The sequence below is a fragment of the Lepisma saccharinum genome, chromosome 29 (assembly GCF_977018435.1).
Source record: "Lepisma saccharinum chromosome 29, izLepSacc3.1, whole genome shotgun sequence".
In the NCBI taxonomy this organism is placed as follows: Eukaryota; Metazoa; Arthropoda; class Insecta; order Zygentoma; family Lepismatidae; genus Lepisma; species Lepisma saccharinum.
In genome coordinates, this window is record NC_139257.1 from 8,079,698 (window position 1) to 8,095,918 (window position 16,221).

The 16,221-nt window shown below is 37.7% G+C and overlaps 1 protein-coding gene across 2 annotated transcripts in view; it reads left to right on the top strand.

Moving 5' to 3' along the window:
- Positions 1 to 15,982, top strand: part of LOC145981641 (phosphatidylinositol N-acetylglucosaminyltransferase subunit C-like) — an 80,885-nt gene extending 64,903 nt beyond the window's left edge. Inside the window, exons 1-2 of one of the 2 annotated variants that reach the window (XM_083115032.1) lie at positions 3,187 to 3,305; positions 12,693 to 15,982. In XM_083115032.1, coding sequence (XP_082971158.1) covers positions 12,748 to 13,587 — 840 coding nt within the window. In that variant the 5' untranslated portion in view covers positions 3,187 to 3,305; positions 12,693 to 12,747 and the 3' untranslated portion in view covers positions 13,588 to 15,982. Of the gene's footprint in view, positions 1 to 3,186; positions 3,306 to 12,692 lie in introns of those variants that run through there. The other variant, XM_083115033.1, reaches the window with a different exon arrangement.
- Positions 15,983 to 16,221: the final 239 nt, after the last annotated feature.

The window sequence follows — 16,221 nt, forward strand, 5'->3', positions numbered from 1 at the left end:
CTTTCTGCATTCCATATACTTAAAATGAAGCATTAGTATGCATTTAGTTTCAATTTGTGAAAAAACAGTTTTTGTCGATGTTTTTCAGATCTCCCATTATCCAGGATACATGAAAATAATGTATATTCTAGAAATGTTGACATTAATGATTTTGTATGTGTATAATTCCACAATTTCTACTTGTTCTAGCTATAATAAATGCTTAAATTATTTAAACGGTAGTAGCACTACTGGAAGTTGTCAAAGATAGATACATAACTAATTCTAGGTTGCACATAATGGACATTTAAAAGAGAGGGAGTTTGAATGTTGTCAATTGTAGTGATTTGGAGAACATCAAAACCAATTTAAAATCAACAGGGGTTGGGTATTTTATTACCTTTGTCCTTCATATATGTATCGTGTACACAGCGTCTGGATCTCATTTATCAATCCAGAGAGGACAAATGACGTTAGATACCCAATCAACCAAACAAGGGAATTTTTCTAAACAAAATCAATATTATTAAAAACTTTGATTGATTTACGTGGAGTAATATCTATTTCGTGTTTCCGTTCTTGTTGAATAAAAAAATAAAACCCGCCTACCCTTCATCGGTATACAAACACGCAACTTTAGTCTTACCTAAAGATTCCACACAGAAACCTAGCAGGCGCTGAAATTAGATCGAAATTTCAGTAAATTTTGGCGTATGTACGAGTACTATACTTACTTATACACGTAAGTTCTAATTTTTATAGGCAAATCAAGAGTGAACATAATAATATTAACTTCTAACAAGACAGAAAATGAGACGGTCATCCTTCGTAGTAGTCTTGAGGGTCAATAATCTACACTTTGAATCACTTCTGGTAAAACCATACACAAATGTTTACCGGTATGTTTTCAATGCAAGATCTGATCTTCATGAAGATTAGACACACACAGGAGATCTACTTCGTAGGAACTTCAGCTAATATGCAGGCTCGATCAGGACTTCAACCCGGGTCTCTGATATTCCAAGCGTCAGCGAAAAATCAGGCGAAGCCAGGCTGGCTCGGTAGCTCAGTGGTATAGCAATGGCACGGTATGTCAGAGACCTAGTTCAGCCTGCGTTTATCGCTGAAATTTCTAGGAAGATCTGATCTCGTATTTGCCGGAAATATGGTGGCGGGCGGCTTGATTTTGCGCAATGAATTGTAAGGGAAGTTGTTTCCTGAATATCACCCATTGTTAAACTTTGGGTTAACGCACAATATATATTTAATTATTATATAAACCATACTTACTTTCTTTCCCTTGTTGATTGAATCTGCCATATTTTATTCGGGCAGCTTTCTTTGAGACATTTTTGCAAGATAAACTCTAAGGAGACGGTTAACACGTTAGCATTGTTGTAGTGGTACATTGTTGTAAGCTATCAATGTAAATTTTAAGGCTGCACCATGCTTCAATCAATGGCCTGTAAAGGAAAATCCGTTAGTGATACGATCATCCCAGCTGGCACTTAAACTTCCAAAAGATCAATGGTTCAAATGCAATGCATGATTTCAGGATGACATGTGCCGAAGAGGGTCAGGACGAGAACTTATCAGCCCCCCCCCCCACCCTCGTAGAACAAAGAATTTTTATGTATGACACGTGAAAACAGACTCGTGTCGAGACGTGTGTAGGCAATTTGTACAGAAATTCCCAGGCGTTTCACATCCACATAGAGATACGGTTAGACATCTTGTCCTTAAATTACGAGAAACTGGATCGTTAAATTGTAAAACACCTAAGCAAAAACGACGGATTCTAACCGAAGCAAAACTCGATGAAATTGGTGCAGCGTTAGAACGTTCTCCAAACAAACCTCTACGCCGTGTTTCACCGCATACAGCCACTAAGCTACTAAAATTAAAACCGTACAGAGTTTCTATAGTGCAAGAATTACGGCCCCCTGACAACGTAAGTAGAGTAAATTTCTGTAATTGAGTTTTGCACAATATTGTAGATGGTATTGTTGACCCACAGTTAATATTTTTTTTCGGATGAGGCATGGTTTCACTTGCGTGGTCATGTTTGTTCACAGAACAATAGATACTGGGGAACTGAAAATCCCCGAATAATACACGAAGTTCCGTTACTTGATGCAAAAATTGGTGTGTGGTGTGCTGTAAGTGCAAAAAGAATAATAGGGCCTATATTTTTTGAAGACACAATAAATTCAGAGAGGTTCCGCGCACAAATACTCGCTCCGTTTTTTCAGTTGTTATCAGATAATGAGAGACAATATGGGTATTTTCAAGAAGATTCGGCCACAGCCCATACCGCCACTGATTCTTTGGACGCTTCAAGGGAGGTGTTTGATGACAGAATAATTTCTAGAGGTTTATGGCCTTCACGTTCGCCAGATCTTACCGTATGTGACTATTATTTGTGGGGAACCTTAAAAAATAGAGTCTACCGAAATAACCCTCATAGCATCGACGAACTAAAATACAATATAAGGGCAGAACTTGGAAGAATAGCTTTTGCGTGTGTATCAAAATATCATCAAACGATGCCAGGAATGTGTGAATGTAGGTGGACATCACTTTGAACAACTCTTATGACACAGGTTAGTGCTCGTTTTGCAATATTTATATAAATGTCTGCATATGTCCATAAAAATAAGCGGGCATTACAGGCCGCAAATGTCGGCATCTCCGTCAGCGTCGCCCGCCACACTTCTCCCGAACTCTCGGCTGAAGATCGAAATGGACGCACGATACTTTCGCTCATTTAATCTCTTATATAAATACTAGGGGCCGTCTACTTCAGCCGAGCTCACTGCTTCTCCGGTGACGTCACGCGTTCGTGCAAGATCGGCAATCTTCGGATGGCTTTACCTAATCTCTGTACCTTGAGTGAGACCCCCTGTAGTTGTAAGTGACAGGTGAAACCCTAGTCCTGGGTTTTGAAACAAAAAGAAAAAAACACTGGGAGCGGGGAGGAAGCACAGATTGTGTCGATGTATGTGGTGATTAATAATTTGTCTATATGAACATGAGCGAACAAAAATACAACTTCTTCTCCTTCTGGGAAAGGGAAATTTTGCCGCATGCGAATTAAAATTATGCTCTCAGGTTGCTGCAACACTGAACTGAGTAGTGTCATCTGTAATCCACAGATTAGAAATATCTATAATCTGTGCTTTAAACTTAGGAACATTAGCAAACAATAAAAATATGTAGAAAAAGGTCTGGCGCTGGCCACGAAGTTATCCCCTCCGAGATGGACCAACAAAGGAAGCGAGTATATCAGAAATAAGGAGTTTCAAGAAGGTCATGTCTAAAAATAGGTAACTTCATTATGAAAATTGTTTTGTTTATATTTACTTCCTGAGGCTCTAGTTTCGATTGGGAACGACTTAAGATGACCGGACCCCTCTCAGATTTTCTTCATATTTGGCATACTCACTAATTGAGGCCTAATCATGAATCTGGGTACTACTATAGGGGTGACACCTATAAATCATTTATTTCGCACTGTTTTACCTTGCTAACGTACTATTCTGAAACCAATAAGTCGCTGACCAAGGCAGTTTATTAAGGTAAAAACACTTAACACGTAACGTTTCGACCCTGTAGCAGGGTCTTCCTCAGACGAAGAACTAAACTAAAATGAGTTTAGATGTTATGAGTTTAGTTTAAAAAGAGAGATGGTTTGGTATAAGAAGTATGGGCGATGCCACTGAGAAGATATGCAAAGTGCTGAGGAAAGTGGGTATAAGAACTTACAGGAAGGGAGGACGCACTATTTTAAGTATAGCCAGCAAGAAGAAAGAAGAAAAGAGAGAGGAGGAAGAGGAAGGGGTTATCTACGAGGTGAAGTGCAGAGGATGTGAAAGTGTATATATAGGGGAAACGAAGAAGAGACTTAAAGACAGGTTAAAGCAACACATGGATGATGTGAGATTGAAGAGAGACAGGAATGCCATATTCAAACACACTAGAGAAACAGGACATGAAGTTGAATGGGATTCAGCTAGGCGAATAGGAAAAGAGAAGAGAGAACTAGTGAGAAAATGGAAGGAGGCCAAAGAAATAGAAAAGAAAGGAGAAGACATCATGAATTGGAATGGAGGGCTCAAGATAAACAAGGAATGGAAGAGTGTGTTAGAGAAAGTTGAAAGGATGAAGAAAAGGAATGAAGAAAAAAGAAGTATGAAGAAGGAAGAAAGAAGAGAAAAGAAGAAGACCAGAGGAGGAGGTATTCACCCATAACCAGAAAGGCAGGAGGGGTGGGGGAGTGGTGAGCAGGTGGTTCTTAGACTCTTGCTGATCTTGACCTGCCAATCACCTGTCAGTGTAGTAGACCCATTAGTCAACAACTGTCAGGAGGTGATATGTTTAATTCCTTTGCAGAAATCTTCCTAGATAAGGACTGTCAACTTGATTTGTTGTTGTGTGGCTTGTGACCCTGCTATGTGTATGTAATCTTTCTGTGTGTAGTTTATTTCATCATTTTAGTTTAGTTCTTCGTCTGAGGAAGACCCTGCTACAGGGTCGAAACGTTACGTGTTAAGTGTTTTTACCTTAATAAACTGCCTTGGTCAGCGACTTATTGGTTTCAATATGGAAACAAGGCTTAATTATATTACAAACGTACTATTCTGCATTGCGGAACATTTCTTTAGGTGAAATAATGGTACTTATCCGATAAGGCCCGAACACCTCTCACTCGTTTATTTCCTTCATTTTAGCATTGATACTTGGTACTATTATCGTATGAGGGAAACACCTACGAATCATACATTTCGGACTTCTTTACATTGGTAACGTGTTATTTTCGAATGTGGAACATTTCCTAAAGTGAAATAATGCATATCAATGTCTATTTCTTAGATTTACGAGTACTTACTGTTACTTGTTCTTTCGAATCTGTAACACATTATAGCCGTGATAGCGTACTGGTTTAGGGGGCGTTCTGAGTGTGTTTTGTCGATTTATGCAGTGTTGCAACCTCGTTCACCGGAAAATATCTACTTTCGTGCCCCAATTTGAAATTATGCTAATACGTTGCAAACCATTGACGTTAGCTTCACAAACCATTCACGTTAGCCCCAAAAACCATTCACGTTAGCCAAAAAAACCATTCACGTTAGCCCCAAAACCATTTTCCGTAAGGTTAGGTTAGGCAAGCATAGTTAAAAAAAAAAAAACTCGACACGTCATGTTCTAGTGAAAACACGGTGAGGCTGAAACACTGGCTACGGGGTTGCATCATCTTAACGCAAGGAACATTGCACTCTCGTGCAGAAAGCAAATGGCGGGAGCAGAAACAGCGTGTCGAACAGAGATTTTCGCAGAAAACAACACGCATTCACATTAAAATGGATCCAATCTACATTCAGGAACTTCCACAACCCTAAAGAAAATGATTTTCGTAAGTACTTTGTCCTGTAAATTTGAAGGAATCCGTTTCCCTCATACGATAATGTTACCCGGAAATCGTTTTCTGTAGTGTTGCGGAAGTTCGTGAATCTAGTTTTGAATAGTATGTTAGCAATGTAAAAAGGTGCAAAATATATGATTTATAGGTGTTTCCCTTATACTGTACCCTATTCTGCATTGCGGAAGATTCTTTAAGGTGAAGTTATGCCTTTTTCCATAAAATAGTGTCAACTTTTCATATTACGAGTCATTATTTGTCTTCCTTGTTATGCTTGGGTAACAGACAATATGGCGTGCACTCGTCATGGATAATCGTGCGTCGTGCTTGTGTTTTGTCGATTCGGAGTGGGTATGCAGTGTTTCAACCTTCTTAACCAAAAAATACCTACTTTCGTGTTCATTATGTCATCACAAACCATTGACGGATAGCCCCAAAAACCATTCACGATAGCCCCATGAACCATTTCCGGCAAGGTTAGGTTAGGTAAGCATAGTTAAAAAAAGGCACGTTTGGAAACACTGCCGAGACCACGTGACTTTCGACGCTCGCGTCATCTGCACATATATAATGGAAACAACGGCCTAATGTTACAGAAGATGCAAGTTCCTTACGTAACAACTGATTATTTATTGTTCTGCAGCATTCTATGGTGAACTTTTTAGTTTCCGCGAAAGAAAATACCTCAAAGAACCTCTCCTGTAAATTTGAAGAAATCCGTTCAGGCGATATCGGATAGTTAGCGAAATAATGAATTTCTAACGAAAATAATGTCTATTTCTTACATTTCCGAGTACTTACTGTTACTCATTATTTCGATTCTGTAACACACATTATTTCGATAGCATACTGGATCATCGCGCGTTGTGAGAGTGTTTTGTCGATTTATGCAGTGTTGCAACCTTGTTCACCGGAAAATACCTACTTTCATGCCCGGATTTGAAATTATGCTAATACCTCACAAATCATTGACGTTAGCCTCACAAACCATTCATGTTAGCCCCAAAAACCATTCACATTAGCCCCACAAACCATTTTCCGTTAGGTTAGGTTAGGCAAGCATAGTTAAAAAAAAATTAAATAAAATAAAAATACTCGATACGTCATGTTATAGTGAAAACACGGCAAGTTTGAAACACTGACTATGGGGTTTACGTCATCTAACACAAGGAACATTATGCTTTTGTGCAGAAAGCAAATGGCGGCAGCAGAAACAACATGTCGGACAGAAATTTTCGCAGAAAACAACATGCATTCGCATTAAAATGGATCAAAACTACATTCACGAACTTCCACAACGCTACAGAAAATTATTTGCATAAGTACTTTCTCCTGTAAAAAGTAAGAAATCCGTCACCCCTATATGAAAGTGTTACCAACGAATCTGAAGTTTAAATTTGTCAGAAACGTCTAGAAATTGCAAAATACTTGTGAACCATTGATGCTAGCCCCAGGAACCATTGACATGTGGTTATGTTAGGCAAACATAGTTAAAATTTGGTGTCGTGGTAGTATCAGGAATATATATATTTCCTTGTGAAACAAAAAAATTCGTGACAATCGACGGTTTCCATTCCGAAAACTAACTACTTATTTTTGCTTATTTTGCAATTTCTAGACGTTTCTGATTACTTTTAACTTCAGATTCATCATTAGCAGGCCTCAATTAGTAAGTATGTCAATTATGAAGAAAATCGGAGAGGGGTCTGGTCATCTTAAGTCATACCTTCGAAGTTTAAATTTGTCGGAAACGTCTAGAAATTGCAAAATACTTGTGAACCATTGATGCTAGCCCCAGGAACCATTGACATGTGGTTATGTTAGGCTAACATAGTTAAAATTTGGTGTCGTGGTAGTATCAGGAATATATATATTTCCTTGTGAAACAAAAAAATTCGTGACAATCGACGGTTTCCATTCCGAAAACTAACTACTTATTTTTGCTTATTTTGCAATTTCTAGACGTTTCTGATTACTTTTAACTTCAGATTCATCATTAGCAGGCCTCAATTAGTAAGTATGTCAATTATGAAGAAAATCGGAGAGGGGTCTGGTCATCTTAAGTCATACCTTCGATTGTTTAATTTCAAACCAATCATGGTAGAGTCGGTTTTTTTAAAAATACATGGTTGGGTTTCTAATTATGTCTGGTAAATCATACTTCAGAGAATGTTTTCTGGCTAATGATTTATGTTCACCCTTCTGCATATTCCCATTTGCTTGCTTGTTTGCTAGCTGTCATTCGTTTACTGGGTAAAACTTCGGTATGGTCCCAACACCTCTCACTCATTTTTTTCGTCATTTTTAACATTCGTACTTACGTATTCTGCATTACAAAGATTCTTCAAGGTGGTATTTTGCATTTTTCACGAAAATAATTTCAATTTGTCACATGAGGAGTAATTATTGTTGTTCCTTATTCCGCTTTCGTAAGACACAATATGGCGAGATACCTTGACTAGCATGCTACATCATCATTGGGAATGCAGTGTTTCCAAACTTGTCAACCGAAAAATCCCCACTAACCATGCATGCTTAGCTCCACAAACCATTCATGGATAGCCCCAATGCATGAATAGCCTCACAAACCATACATGGCAAGGTTAGGTTCGGTTACATTAGGCAAACAGTTAAAATTGTTATCTTGCAAAAAACGGCATGGTTGGAAACACTGACAGGGAATAACATCATCAAACATTTGCAACATTTGGTTCACGTAGTGCAAGGAAATGAAAGGAATGACAATTGTGCATCGGAGAGATATTTCTGTTCAAAAATACATGATTTCCTGGTGAAATAGATTCCACGATGAAAGAAAATACCTCCATGAACTTCTAAATGCTACAGAAAGTCATAGCTGTTATGTTGTACAATCTAATCACTTTGGATAAATTCCTAAATATTTATGAACACAAATGCACCTCATCTCCATTTTTCTTTCATTGAGCAGCAAACAAACTCAACCAACACTCAGAAACCACAGGAAAAACTCTTCTTGTTTGCCAAACTTACAGATTATCTGCACATGACCAAACTTTCACTCCGATTGACTGTTCCACAGAATCTAGCAGATAAAGCCAGTTGCAATGGAACATGGTCTAGTCGTCAAAACCAGTGTAGCAGCCAGCCAGTCCAGCGCCAACTAGGGCATTCCTACTGTAAATCCAGTTCCGTGTGAGTCGGCCTTTAATGAGTAGCTCCTGATAATATCTCCTGGTTCTATATTAGGGTAGCTACTCACCGGGAATTATGCGTGAATTATTGGCTCGGCAAGCACCGGGAATTATTCTTGAATTCTGCATGATTTTTTTTAGACATGAAAAATTGCAAATTTTATTAATTCATATCTCATTTTTGATCGATTTGCTATATTTTACTTCATTTTATGTGCCACTTGTGGATAATTTGCGAAGATGAAGATGAGTGATTATACGATGAAATTGAGGAATGGACACTCACAAATTATCAATCCCCAGGCTGGGATTCGAACGTGGGACCCCTGGTGTTGTAGCGCAATGTTTCATATCTCATTGAATTTATAAATGCCATGTTGGAATTTTTTCACAGTTTAGCTTTTATTTTTATCGAGGAAGGAAAGGAAGGTTGCGTGGAAAATGAAACAGAATTCTTTCAATCCGTTAAGTTCGTTAGTGTCCATTGCAGAACAATCTATTTGGCAGGTGGAAGAATATTATTGCAAGATGAAGTATTAGGTAAATTTGAGTTTGAAATTGTTACACAATTAACACTTTTTCGTAGATTAGTATATCCCATAACATTTATGACTTGTGTTTGGAGATGTATTTCTAGTCTGCGTAGATGAAATGGCAAATGTAAACTGATTAAATTAAATATTTTGAATATGTATACTGTTTAATTGAATTGAATTAGAATTTTTGGTTACATGGGAATTTCATAGACCCTTTATATTGATAACATATTTTTGTGTGTTTGGCTGTAGACGGTAGCCTTGAATTTTTGAAAAGGTCTCCTTGAAAGCCAGGAATTATACTTGAATTTTTTCACGGTCCTAGAGTAGTCACCCTGTACAGGGTTGACAAAATTTGTGTTTTAAACAAAACAAACAGTTTTTTTTGTTTTAAACAGGAACCAAAAAAACATGTTTTAAACAAATAAAACGTTTAAAACATAATGCCAAAAAGACTTATTTTTTAAGAATAATGATTAATAAGGAATCTCTTAATCATCCAAAGATAGACTGTGTTCCTATTATAAAGTAAACGCTTGACTAACTTCTTAAAATACACATTTATGTTAGTCTTAAATCTCACATGTAGGCTGTTCGAGAAGCTTCAAATAATCCACAGTTGCCAGGCCCCACATAGCCTAGTCCACGTGGTAGCTACTTGGTTGTTTTTTTAATACGACATTTTATCGTGAATGGAAGTAAATATTGACATTAACAACAATGTGCACATTTTGCAGTGTGTTAAGTGAGGAACAAAATGGTTTCATCCAATTCATCAATTTTAAAAATATCTTGAACACCTGTAAAAAAAATATTAAAAAAATCGCCAGGCATTTTAAACATGATCCTCGGGTATTCATAATGATATATTTCTTTGTTAATTCAATATAAATTTTCAGCCACTGAACAGATTTCTATACACAGTAAACAGAATGGTACACATTGAATGAAAGGGTATAGTTACAAAACACGCAAATAACCACAAAATTACAAAAATCAAGTATCAAAATGTGTTTTAAAAAAGTCTGAAAAAAAAAACGTTTTAAAAGTTTTAAACATTTGTGAAAAAACAAAGCCATGTGTTTTAAATGTTTCAAACAAGTTGTTTAAAACACTTTTGTTTTAAACATGCCAACCCTGACCCTGTACATATGACCTTTCTGGGCATAATGAGTCATGAACACACTGTGACAGTGGCAGAACATTCCCATGGGACGACTGCATTTTTACCTTAATGGGTGGCAGGAAGCCCCTTTTTTATTTTCATGGGCATGAGCAATCTCGTAACACAACAGGCAGCAACCTTTGTCACGTGCAAAATAATTGCTGATAATGTTATAATATTACAGATGGAGTGGTGACTAATGTGGACATTAGTGATATGCCAACAAGGTCTCCACTTGGCCCTCAGTCCATGGTTCGTCTTTAAGACTTGCACATGCAAAACATGTAGCCCACTTTACCACTGCATTACTGGGGCAAGTCAAAAATTATCTGCACTTTTGCCATAACTTTCTTTAGGTTGGCCACACTGCCTTCAGCGCTCGTTAGCTGAAAGGTGGTACTCTTGTTTTGTCTTAATTGTTCCATTTTCCTTTATTTTGTTACAGAGTAAACATGGCCACTCCACTGACAGTGTGCACCAACAGAAAACCGAGATCAGTGATTTGAAACTTGGATGATTTTGCACACAGACTAACAATGGCGTGCCCAGAATTTTCAAAAAGGGGGGCTGTGTATACTTTTTTTTAGTAATGAGTCCTCATCTTGCCATCTTTTTTTAAAAAAATACTGGACCCTTTTCTCCTTGAGCACACCACTGATGTCTAATTTGCAGAGAACATGCCACCACAGCGTCTGTGATCCGTCGGAATCATGTCTCAAGCTTGTTGAATCTTCCTGTCAGTGGTGGAGGTTGTCCAGTTATTTTTAAACCTCATGCACACTTCTACACCGTAGAGTGCTGTTCCCGTATTGTACTGAAAGACTACGATGAATTTCAGCCCCTGATACACACCTTCAGAAAAGAGAAATCGGATCACTGATATCTCTTGTTAATTGGTGCACACTGCCATGTTTACTCTGTTACGAAAGAAAGAAAAAATCAGTGGTTACGATAAAACCTCTACCACATAACCACAAAAGTAACACCTTTCAGCATGGGAGGGGAGCACTGAAGGCAGTGTGACCAATCTAAAGTAAGTTATGGTGAAAGTGTGGATAATTTTGACTTCCCCTTGTATATAATGGTGCATTGTGTCTCTACAAATGACCAGCTTAGCATGCATATTCCTCGTGTTCTTATCCTGCAAATGCTCGCAGCACAGCCCTTCTTTCTGCACAGTGGCATTATGTTGGATTTGCCCTCTAGCAGCATCTGATGGTACTACAGCAGGGTAAGTTTAGTACCCGTTGAAACCTGACATACAGCACATTTCACAGATTAGAGAATTATTGCTCTAAATGTGTGATTCATAATGAGAGATGCAGTAATAGATAAATACAGAGAAACAAATACGGATTTTTCCATGAAACTGTCTTTTAAGTCTGTGATAATGTGAAGTTTTGTGCACAACTTAATGCTGCATAATACAGGGTGTCCACATGAAACCTCCCTGATTTCAAATTACAATTGTGAGGAAACTATTCGACATAGAGCCTTGAGGTTTGTGGCATCATGTAAAGAAAGTCAAAGAAGTTTTATTATTATTATTATTCAAGTACATATATGTGAGCTCCTTTGGTAACCCTCAAAATGTCTAGCCGATACTTGATCTTGAACAATTGTCGACCTGACTGTTGTTAACGCCCCCAGTGGCCATACTTGCCATACCAAGCCTTAATTGTCTTTACATCTGGTGGATCCCATTCAAATGCACGTCTGAAATGTCTTGGGAATGAAATTGGCAATTTTGTTTTCGCATACCACACTTCGCACTGCGCTCTCTCTTATGCTGTTGTCATCATTGCTAATCATCCAGCATGTTTCTTTACATGTTGCTGCAAACTGCAAGATTCTATGTCAGTGGTACTCAACCTTTTTCTGTCCTGGTCCCACCTTGAAGGATATTACACTTCATGGCATCCATAAGAATGGGCGACGGCACCCAATTTATAATCATATTTTTACTAACATTGAGTATTTTAAGAAGCCCTCTTTTACACTTCCTTCAACAAATTGCGCATACTTCATTCTAGATAAGTAAATATGTAATTTAAAAGACTAATTTACTCTATTATAACATCTAACTTAAAAACACATGCTGAAATTGAAAACTCTCTTTTTACTCACCGAAGTAACAGAAATGTAGAGTTCAGACTACGTACAACACGGGTTGAATTTAAATCGTTAAAAAATATATCTTAGTAATTGAAATGTAATAGGTCTTTAATACATAGTAAATAAATTTTCGAACCCATCAAATGCCCCTTGCGACTCAGCAGTGAGAAGGTTGAGAAACAATACTCTATATCAAATAGTTTCCTCAGAATTGTAATTTTAAATCAGGGAGTTTTCATGTGGACACCCTGTAGTAACTCATTTATAATTCAAATGTTCATATGAACATTCTTTATCTGTTTCAGGATAACAGAATTTCTGGTACATGGTAGACCATTGTAGTGGAAACGGTTTGGTAAAATGGAGCCCAGAAGAAAATCATGGAAAAAGAATTTGTACGAAAACACAGACTACCCAGACAATTATACTGATAAGTCTTTTTTGGATGAGTTGAGGAGGAACTTGAACATTAAGGATGTGTCACTTTCGGAGGCTTTGTTGGGTGCAGGATTGGTTACACAAGAGATGTGCATTGTGGTTATGTTTCTTCTGGTTTTCGTGTACCTTTACAACGAGTGGGTCGAACCTGGAAGCGTGTTTGTAGGTACAAGCATCGGAACGGGAATCGGATACGTTGTGTACTGTGTACGATTCCTAAGGCACGGATTCACGGATGCGTTATTGAAAGATGTGAGGACCGTTGTGATCTTCCTAGCGTTCGGTTATGTGTTGTCCCCTATTCTCAAGACCCTTACGGATACCATAAGCACCGATACAATCTATGCGATGACTACCGTCATGATGTTGATTCATTTGGTGTTCTTTGATTACGGAGTATCGGCAGCGATTGTATCAGGTTCGTTGTCGTTGAATGCAGCCTTATTTGGAGCCGTGTGTCTAGCATCACGTTTACCTTCATCGTTCCATGCCTTCGTGCTTCTGACGGTTGCAGTTGAATGCTTCGTGCTGACCCCCCTTATGATGGCAAAAATCAGTGGCTCCTCCTGGGTGCTCATTGCTGTATCTGTTGTAACAATCTGTTTATTGAATACGGTATCAGGTACCTTGACGGTTATATTTGCCAGTGTTGTGTTCTTTATCAATGTGTTATGCCCAGTGTGGTTTCTCAGATGGCATCAACACAAAGACAACATTTATGGCCCATGGGACGAAGCTGTTGTACCAGATGTGGAACTCTGAAATCTCAATTTCAGCACATGCTCGTGAATTGGTACTCTCCAATGGCAACTTGTGATGAATCGGCTGGATGATTTTGCATGGTCGAGGAGAAAGGTGGATTGACTTAAATCATCTGATTTTTTTTTAAAATCACTTAAAATAAATAGTTTATAGAATAACATACATAAGGATTTTGTAGATATCAGAATCACTTTGTGAAAAAATACATTAATCCCGCAATCATTTAATAATGTTTATTAGGTTCTAAGAAAGGAAACAAAATATATGTACTGATTGGGTGAAGCTCATGCAAAGGGAAATTTAAATACACTTAAATTTCTCTTAGACTTAAAAATCAATTTTGTAGGCAAAAATAGCAAACATTTTGTGCAGAAAAATGTACAAAATACTAATCATGTTAAACCATAAATAGTGTCTATCATTAAACTGTAAGTAAACATGACAGATGATATTTTGCAAACTGTCATTCTAAAAAACACCAAATTTCAGCTACAAAGACTTTAAAAATATATTTTAAGTTATTTTCTGCCACTTTTGGCTAATCTCAAAGTTGAGGATGAGTGATGATATGATGAAATTGATAGAGACACTTAAAAGAACATGTATGCCTATTTCGTGATTCGAACCCTGGGCCATTCATGTGAATCTTCATTGTTTTATGGATTACATTATTTTCACTACCTTTCTGTAGCTGATATTCAGTCTCTAGTACTGTTACTGTAGTAAATGAGTAACAGTTACTATGTGGGTTGGAGATTTAATAGTGGCTTCATAACCTACCTCCCAGTGAATGGACTGACTATTCCTTTCAACACTTGGTGCATGCGCAGTGACGAGAGGAATAGAGTATTAAAGTTGTGTTGTAGTCAGAACCCTACTAATGTGAAAGTTCTGGTGATTCTTGTGTACGATTGTGATGGTGTTATCACAAGGTATACCATACCTCAATGACAGACCATCAAAATGCACAGTATTACTGTTCATTTTTGGAATATAACCTGTGACCTGCATTTCGAAAGAAGAGGCGACACTTTCTCCTGAATCCTCACATCATTTTGCAGAACAGTGCTCAGGTGCATGTATCACAACCTGTGGCTGATTTGTTAGCTTGATGGGGCTGGCAGCCCCTGTGACTTTGATCCCTAAGATGAAGCTTCCAAACTGTTCCAGAGATTCTTCAGGCAATAGACCGCTCTATTTGAATCATCAACAGAACAAGCACTGCTACAGGTATACTACGACTTCCATATCGCTGGCAACGGTTGTACACAATGCTGGTGACTACATCTTAGGGCTGTAAAAGTTGCTTTTGTATCATTTGAGAATAAATAGTTGCCACTATTAAATTTCCAACCCACGTATTTACATAATGTAAGTCGTTACAGTTACTTTGAAAACTAACGAGCTATTTGTAAAGTAACTAACTACAATAACTGTAACTATTTACATTATAAAGTTAGTAATTACCTCAGACAGGGTTTTTAACCTCTCTAACGATTTGTCATCCATGTTGGGTAACAATGACACTGTTTTAGCCAATGTTTTTTTATTTTTGAGAAGAGCAGGCCTCTTTCACCATCACTGAGGTAGTTTTTAATGAATCCTTAACTTTTTTAGTATGCTGTGTTAGTACTGTGCAAGTCCCTTAAAACTTGCATTTTTAAAGTTTCTCAACCCCTTTTTAATTTCAAGGTAAGGGTTTTAGCTAAGAGGATCATCCCCATAAAGGGTGCAAAATGGCCTAAAGTGCCGAAGCACCCAACAATTTTAAATCAATCAATCTACACCCTGTACCAGCTAACTGTAGACCAGGTGAACGAGAACAAGTCTGCGCAAGTAATGAACAGTGAGAGAAACGGGATTGCTTAATGGACGACTGGAGTTATCTGCTTTCCCTGCTTCGCTCTGCAGTGTTGCAAACTTTCGAAAACTATAATACCGTACGCACATGGCAAACAGACTGTATTTTTGTCTCCAAGTCCTAAAGCTTGGTTTAAAAATTTCTTAGGGAAATATGTATTAGGGGTAAATCATCAAATGCAAATTTTGACAAGCCGTACATTTAGTGTACAGACTAAGGTCTGGACCATACAGTTGGCAACACTGTGTTTTCACCACTCAATTTCCCTCCTTCTCCTCTGCCACTATGCACGGCCATACTCCACAGTTATCTGGGACAGGGTTTACGTTTTTAAATTAAAATTAATTTTCTTCATCGGGTGAAATGGTGATTATTAAAATTGAGAGATCATGAGAACAATGTTATACTCTAATTGCCATGACCCAGGATGTATCCCAAACATATAACGTAAGAGAATATAATCTCAGACAATCTTCATGGACATGCCACAGTTTTTTAATTCAACAGTAATTCATGTATACAACAACAATAAAATAAAACATTGATCTTCATTTTCTCTGGATTTTATTACCTCTCTAACTTCGGAACTATTGGGGCTGCAATGATTATATTATACCATTTTACAGCTCTCGTTCTGCTCTTCAAAATGAAAACAGCTATATTTTGGAACGGTGTTGCACCTTAAAATCCGTTCCCTAGTTATAATGTTTATACTTAATGCTAAGTTTTTGGTGGTGGTAGATGTAAGAAAGAACAGTTTTTGTACAAGAGTA